This window comes from Kogia breviceps, chromosome 2 (assembly GCF_026419965.1).
Source record: "Kogia breviceps isolate mKogBre1 chromosome 2, mKogBre1 haplotype 1, whole genome shotgun sequence".
NCBI lineage: Eukaryota > Metazoa > Chordata > Mammalia > Artiodactyla > Physeteridae > Kogia > Kogia breviceps.
In genome coordinates this window covers 199459767-199467509 of record NC_081311.1, presented here as the reverse complement: position 1 = coordinate 199467509, position 7743 = coordinate 199459767, and the positions used below count along the sequence as shown (strand labels likewise).

The 7743-nt window shown below is 44.6% G+C and overlaps 1 protein-coding gene across 9 annotated transcripts in view; it reads right to left on the bottom strand.

The window, feature by feature from the left end:
- Nucleotides 1-296: 296 nt before the first annotated feature.
- The window catches only part of TRAF3IP1 (TRAF3 interacting protein 1), a 66564-nt gene continuing 59117 nt past the window's right edge, over nt 297-7743 (bottom strand). For all 9 annotated transcript variants that reach the window (XM_067027290.1, XM_067027284.1, XM_067027283.1 and 6 more), the window contains 2 exons: nt 2579-2802; nt 297-2142 (listed from right to left, as the gene is read on the bottom strand). In XM_067027290.1, coding sequence (XP_066883391.1) covers nt 2600-2802 — 203 coding nt within the window. In that variant the 3' untranslated portion in view covers nt 297-2142; nt 2579-2599. The remainder of the gene's footprint in view (nt 2143-2578; nt 2803-7743) is intronic.

Below are 7743 nucleotides of genomic sequence, written 5' to 3'. Positions count from 1 at the left end.
TATCAAAATAATAAATAACAGGATTTAATTCGTTTGTGATAAGATACAGTAATAACTACATGAAGAGACTTTCTAAAACTTCCTGAATGGTCTTAAAATTTCTGATAAATGCTTACCTGCCTTATATAAGACTTCAATTTATATAGAAAAGGGGTGCCACCATGAGTGAAAATATAAATTTCCCTGAACTTTCTTCAAAGAAAACCAAACTGCACACATTTGAAAACTAAAAGAATCCAAATGCTTATAAATGCGTTTTTCCAGGTGTGAACTGAACTGCACAACCCATACACTGATAGAAAAAATATCTGATTACTTTTAATGATTTATGTATAAAAGAAAAATAAATTTTATGATACAATTTGAGAGACTACTTCATACAAAACTTTACTCACATACGATGTATGCAGTGTTTTGCAACACAAAATCTCTAGTCTTATGTACAAATTCATTAAAGGTACAGACACCTTAACCTGAAGCAAAACAGGGTCCCCTTTCGGATGGTGGCTGCCATTCAAGTGAGTGGAGAAGGGCCGACGGGCACGTGAAGGACTGGGGACTGACACGCCTCCCCTCTGCCGATGCTGCATTTAGTGGAACCCTGCCAAACAGAATTTTATGGCAAACTACAGAAAGGAGAAGACCAATGTTGCACGACGGCAGATCTTAATAATCTGACCTTGAACTTACTCAGTTTCGGACATCATAGAACTACCTTTGTAACAGATTTACTTTGGAAATTACACTAAGAAAAGCTTAACCGTGCCACTTGTGCTAGTCTTTTAAAGAAACAAAACTTTCTCAGGCAAATTCTAACACTTAAAATGGCCCTCCTTGGGTTACATAATAAATACAGTGTCTAGAAATAAAAGTATCAGGACCCAGACCTTAAGACCCGTAAGTATGTCTCCAAACAGTGAAATCCTTTATACACAAATTGAAGACTTTAGTAAGTATTTACAATAATATATGCAGTGAAAAACTAAATATAAACCATGTTTTTTAAAAAAAACTTTTGCTTTAAAAAAACCATTTCCAAAAAAAATGCTAACATTAAAAAATTTTGCAAATCCATGTATCCTTTTAAGTCTTCCTTTTGCAGTTTTCCCTAAGCTACCTGTCTGTCAGGTGCACAGGTGCTTACACCTGTGCGAAGGAAAAGGCATGACGCCGATGCCATGGAGAGCAAGCCCCTCTTCCGGAGAGAACGAGGCAAGTGACACAAGTGTGCACGTGGTGAAAACCCAGGGGCAAAATGTTGAAGAAAGTGAGGATACGGCCTGTGACAATGTCATGTCCAGACTGTCCATGAAGGCCATACTGAAATCTCCTCTTTAAATGTATGAACTTTAAGGGCTGGAAATATAAGCAAAAGATAAAAGGGACCAATGAGAAAATTACATAACGTATATGCAATTACAAAGAGGTTAAAAATTAAAGTTCACGCGTACCTTATAAAGATATGGGCCAAAATTAACCTTTTTCAAGTGGAAATGAGCTAAAAATGTAATTCATGCATTTTCAGGCTTCACTGTATTTATGAAGCTCCTGTCAAAAAGTACAGCCATCCTTCACTCTGTGCTTGACTCACGAAGTCCTGTCACTAGACTCAGAGTCTGAAATCACGGATGCCTGCATTCCTGGCTGTGCCAGCACCACTTACCTGCTGGAGAATCTGGCACAGAACTGAACAGCCTACTGCGGAAATACCAAGAACAGCCTTGTAAAGAAACTTTTCACACAGGCATTTGCAAGAGCTATTTATAACCAGCAAGTGTTCTAAACCGGTGGAGGAAGGTAGGGAAACACGGTCTTTCACACACTGAATATGCCTCAAGCTGTAAAGCTCTGAAAATTAGTTGGATAAGGTTGTAAACTGTTCATTGTCTGCAAACTGAAACTTAAGGAGTAACAAACAGTACGTGCAAACTGAGGATGACCTTTGACGACCTTTAGTCTCTGAAACGTTTGCGCTTTCACCTTCTGGAACTCAAATGGATACTATGTACCATTTTCTGAATTTTCTCTTCATTCTTCAGGATACTGGCCTTCACAGCGCAGATCCTGTCCTGCTGGTCTCTGACCAGCTGCTCCAGCTCCGCCAGCTCCGCCTTCAAGGGCTCCAGGGCACAGTCTGTGATGCTGACGGAAAGCAAAGCCAGGGGCTCATAAATATCTTTCCCATTTTACATTTGCTTCTTAATTAAAACAGTGCAAGACGACAAAAGTGAATTAGTCATTGCATCCAAAGAAAAAGGGTAAAAACATACACGTACTCTTAGAGTGAAAAATTAAAATACTTTCAAATTACAGTCACAAGGCTTTGGGGATTTCGATAAGATACATGAAAAATATGGCATCCAAACTGCAAAGTTTGCTGTCCGTTTTAATGTCTAAATCTCGTTTTTGAACACTGACTGCAGATCTTCTCTAACTGCTACAGAGAAAAAGAAACGTGTTTCCTTCGGGGGAGGAGGTAAGAAAGAGAGGGTTGAGAGGCCCTGGGCTCCCGGGAGCTCTCCCCCTGGGCTGCGGGCCCACGTGGGCCCCCGCCCCCGCCCCCGCCCCGGGCCCCCACCTCTGCTCCTGCTGCAGGGCCTCAGCATGCTGCCGGTTCTCGCTGCGCCACAGCTGCAACTCGTTCTGCATGGCATCCGCGTCCTCCTGGATGTAGTCCATGACCTTGCCCAGGGGAAGTGCGCTCCTGCACAGGGTCTGGATGGACACACGGAGCTTCTCTATCTCCTTGGAGACTATGTCCTTCTCCTTCTTCCACGCCGACTCGAAGACGAGCAGCTTCTCCTACAGTCGGTGGGGAGAGAAGGAAGAGCGCAGCACCCTCACTCCTAAGGCAGGACAGGGCCTGCTAAGGGCGGAAGGGGCATCGGCGTGGGGACAGTGCCGGTTCGGGACCCACCGGGTCACGGGACACTGCTCCACGCCTGTGACAGTGAGGCTAGGCCAGCAGTGGCCCCGGGGTGCCAAGCCCTGTGTGAGCACGTCAGCAGCGCCCCGTAAGGGCCTGTCCCTGGAAGGCTGTCCAAGGGGCACATTTCTGTAGGGTAAGATTTTCACTTCCCAACTGACCAGAAACTTACTGCCGCTATTGTCACAAAAGCTCAGGCAGGGCCACTGATGATCTTCCCAAACAGTCTGGCGGGAGGGCGACCTGGCCCTGCATTTCACTCCTCGATGCACCACCTTCCCAGCTCAAGCACTCTGCAACCTAGCCTGCCAGGCCAGAGGGCAGCCGCCAGCCGAGAAGAAGAGGGCCGCGAGGTGGAGAGGGGGAGGTGCGGCGTGCGGACGGAGGGCGCAGCCAACGGCAGCGCGGGGGCAGCAGGTGAGGTCGAGGAGGGCTGGCCTGGGCTGGCTGGTGCGGAGGTGATGGGGCCTGGGGCCCCGGCGGGCATCGAGGGTGCAGGGTCGGCGGGGGAGGGGCTCATGCACAGCAGGTGAAGGAGGTGACGACGCAGGTGACCAGGGAGAGCTTCATGCAGTTTTGGCCCGGAGTTCTTGGGCTCTTTGACAAGCAATATTTAATTCCCTTCACATGAGGTTTCACCACAGACATCTCTGAATTTCAGAAACGGATGTCAGAATCAACAGGCGGTTTGGGCTGGGAAACCTTTCCTGGGGAATGAACAATGTTTAGCAAGTGCCCCCCGGGTGTGCTCCCACTCCACACAGGCTGACTAAACGTCCCCGCTTTACCCACTGACACTGTGAGGCAGATGCATTAAGTTATAATTAATCAACGTCTCGTTTTATTTTTAAACTTCTTTTATTAAGTTAGATAACCACTTGTGTCACTTCTAATTCCGGTTTCAGACCGTCGGCCCCAGGAGGGCAGGAACCCTGCATCTGGTCCATATAAGTGCGCCTTAAATATTTGCCAAATGAACAGATGAAGTGAATAAGTAATTTATGAGTCAAGATCCTAGCTCCACCACATCCTGGCCTTTGGCAAACACATGGAAAGCCTTAACATAATGCCTGGCACATAGAAAGTGTTAAGTACACAGGACTAAAAATAAAAGGCCAAGCTCATAGAACTAATAAGTGAGCTCTGCAAGGTTGCGGGATATAAGATAAACATACAAAAATCAACTGTGTTTCTATTTACTGGCGATGAACACACGGATACCAAAATTAAAAATACAATGCCATTGATAACTGCTCAAAAAAAAAAGAAATACTAGGTGTAAATCTAACCAAATATGTATAGAACCTGTATACTGAAAACTACACAATGTGAATGAAATAAATCAAAGGAGATCTAAAAAGAGAGAGCCATACCCTGTTCATCAATTGCAAGATTCAACATAGTAAAGATGTCATTTCTCCCCAAACTGATATATAGATTTAATACAATTGCTACCAAAATCCCAAATTCTCTGTAGACATGGACAGGATTATCCTAAAACTTATAGGGAAAGGCAAAGGAACTAGCATAGCTAAAGCATTTTGAAAAAGAAGAAATAAGAGGGAAGAGTCAGGCTACCCAATTTCAGGACTTCCCAGATAGCTACAGTAATCAAGACAGGGTGGTACTGGCAGGAGGGACACACAGCTCAATGGAACAGAACAGAGAATCCAGAAACAGAGCCTCACAAATATGCCCAACTGATTTTTGACGAAGGTGCACAAGCAATCCAGTGGAGGAAACATAGCCTGTCAACATAAGGCACTGGAGCAGCGGGACATCCACAGGGAAAAATGAACCTTGATCTAAGTCTCACATCTTGTACAAAAATTAACTCAAAATGGATCACAGACTTAAACGTAAAACAGAAAACGATAAAACTTCTAGAAAAAAAGCTAGAAGAAAATCCTTGGGATTTAGGGCCAGGCAAAGAGTTCTGACTTGACACCGAAAGCACGATCAATTAAAGGAAAAACTGATAAACTGGACTTCATCAGAATTAAAAACTGTTGTTGGGCAAGAAACCCTGCTGAGAGCATGCAAGACAGCCTAGAGAGTGAGAGGACATATGTTCAAACCACAGACCTGGTGAAGGACTAGTACCTAGAATGTAAAAACTCTCAAAAGTCAACAGCAAAAAAAACAATCAAATTAGAAAATGGACAAAAGAACAGACATTTCACCAAAGATGATATATACAGAAGGCCAACGAGCACGTGAAAAGATGTTCAAAATCATTACCTATTAAGGAAATGGAAATTAGAACCACAATGAGATAACACACCACACCTATCAGAATGTTTAAAACAAAAAACAGCAACCACACCAAATGCTGGGAAGGGTGCAGAGAAACTGGATCCCTCAATCACGGCTGGTGGGAATGTAAAATGGTACAGCTGCTCTGGAAAACCATTTGGCAGTTTCTTTAAAAGCTAAACATGCAACTGCCATACAACCCAGCAATCGTACTCCTGGGCACTGATCCCAGAGAAGAGAAGACATGTTCACACAAAAACCTGTATAGGTATGTTTACAGAAGCTGTATTCAAAGGAGCCAAAAATTGGACACAACCCAGATGCCCTTCAAGGAGTGAGAAGTTAAATAAACTATGCTTCATCTGTATCATGGAATAGTACTTGGCAATAAAAAAAGGAATGAACTGTTGATTCACACAACAACCTGGACGGACCTTGAGAGTTATGCTGAGTGAAAAAAGCCAGTCTCAAAACTTACATGCTGCGGGCTTCCCTGGTGGTCCAGTGGTTAAGAATCCGCCTGCCAATGCAGGCGACACGGGTTTGAGCCCTGGTCTGGGAAGATCCCACATGCCGCGGAGCAACTAAGCCCATGCATCATAACTACTGAGCCTGTGCTCTAGAGCCCTTGAGCCACAATTACTGAGCCCGTGCGCCTAGAGCCCGCGCTCTGCGACGAGAAGCCCGCGCACCATAACAAAGAGTAGCCCCTGCTCACCACAACTAGAGAAAGCCCGTGCGCAGCAACGAAGACCCAACACAGCCAAAAATAAATAAATAAAAATTTTAAAGTTTAAAAAAAAAAAAACTTACATGCTGCATGATTCCATTTATATAACATTCTTAAAATGATAAAACTATAAAAATGGAGAACAGATGAGTGGTTGCCAGGGGTTCAGGACGGGGTGGGGTGGAAGGTAGAGGGTGGACTGTGGTTATACAAGGGCAACAAGAGGGATTCTTGTGATGATGGAGATGTTGTATCTTGACTGTATCAAGGTCAGCATCCTGGGTGTCATACTGCAGCCGGTTTTGTAAGATGTTATCAGCGGGAAAAACTGAGTAAGGCGTCCCTGGGATCTCTCTATTATTTCTTACAACTGCATCTGAATCTACAGTTATCTCAAAATAAGTTTAATTAAAGAAAAAAGGTAGTAGCTATAAAAATGCTTTTAAATTAAAATGCTAAATGACTAAAATGAATCCGTACAATGACAAATGACTTCCCAGGAAAACTTGTGCTGTCTTTATTATACTGACTACTTACTTACTTGGCTGAGACATTTAAAATTCTATTTAAACCCACTCATAATGATTACTAAGTAACTCCTATGTACCTGGCATCATGTTGTCTCTAACACAAAGCCGTTTAGGGCACAGAACTTAGGATGGAGAGCAACAGGCACAGCGTCTTGCGAAACTGGCAAGTCCCATGTGGGTGAAGACGGTAAGGGGTCATCTGCCCACATCCTCCATGTTTCTGAGGCAGAACCAAGCAGGATCTGGAACACTAATCTCTAAAGTCATAATTTTACTTTTAAGAGCCTAAGAATTTTAAACAAGGTATGTTTGGGCTTGGATTATGATAGTCGGAGAGGCTTCTATTATTGCTGCAAAATATCAAAATTCTGGCATTTTTCAAACTTTCACTTCAAGTGGCAGGTGGGGTGGATAAGTCAAGCACTGTTTATGTGCTTTAAAAGCACCCTCCACTGACGACAGCCTCTGACTTACGCATAGCTTCTACTGCTATATCAGCAGCTTTCCAGACAAATACAACCATTATAAACCCTTGTTTTATACACTTTTAATATGTATGGTAGAATTTGAGAATCCACCACCATACTCACCACACAGGAATCAGTCACATGAAATATGCTTAATTCTTGAAAACGGAAGAGCAAAAAAATAACAAAACTGTATCATGACCCAAAATAGTACCTAAAACCGCCTAGAACACCGGAGGGCCCGTGGGCGAGGCGCGAGCGGCCGGGAGCGTGTGCTCGCAGGGCCCAAGCCGGCCCCAGCCCGCCTCCCCGCCTCCCAACTTTACGGCCTCGGGAGCTTGACGGGACCTCTCTGTGCCTCGGTTTCCTCACCATAACGTGGAAGTGATAATATGTACCCTGCAGGTCAGATTAAGTGGGGTAGTATAAGATAAGCAGCTCAGTGCCTCGCACAGAGTAAGCCCTCAGTAAACAGTAACCATTATCATAAATTGATCCACCATGAAGGATGAAACTGCAAGGCCCGCAGGAGGAGGAGGCGAGTTCCTGCTTCAGTGCAGGCACCACAGCTCGAGGCGAGGCAGAAGGCCAACAAATACGCTGATATACTGTCAACACCAACCAGCAAGCTGTATGTCCAGCTTCAGGCAGACAAGTTCTTTCACCAAAAAATCATTTGCCTCCCTTCCTGACATATCCCCTTCCCCATCGCCGCTTTATAAACAACCCAAACCGTGAAATTAGCCCTTAAAAGTCTTTCCCGGAAGACGGCAGTGCCGAGCTCGGAGATCTGCTCTGAGCTACGCAGCACAGCCTGCGGCTCCTGCGCGTGGC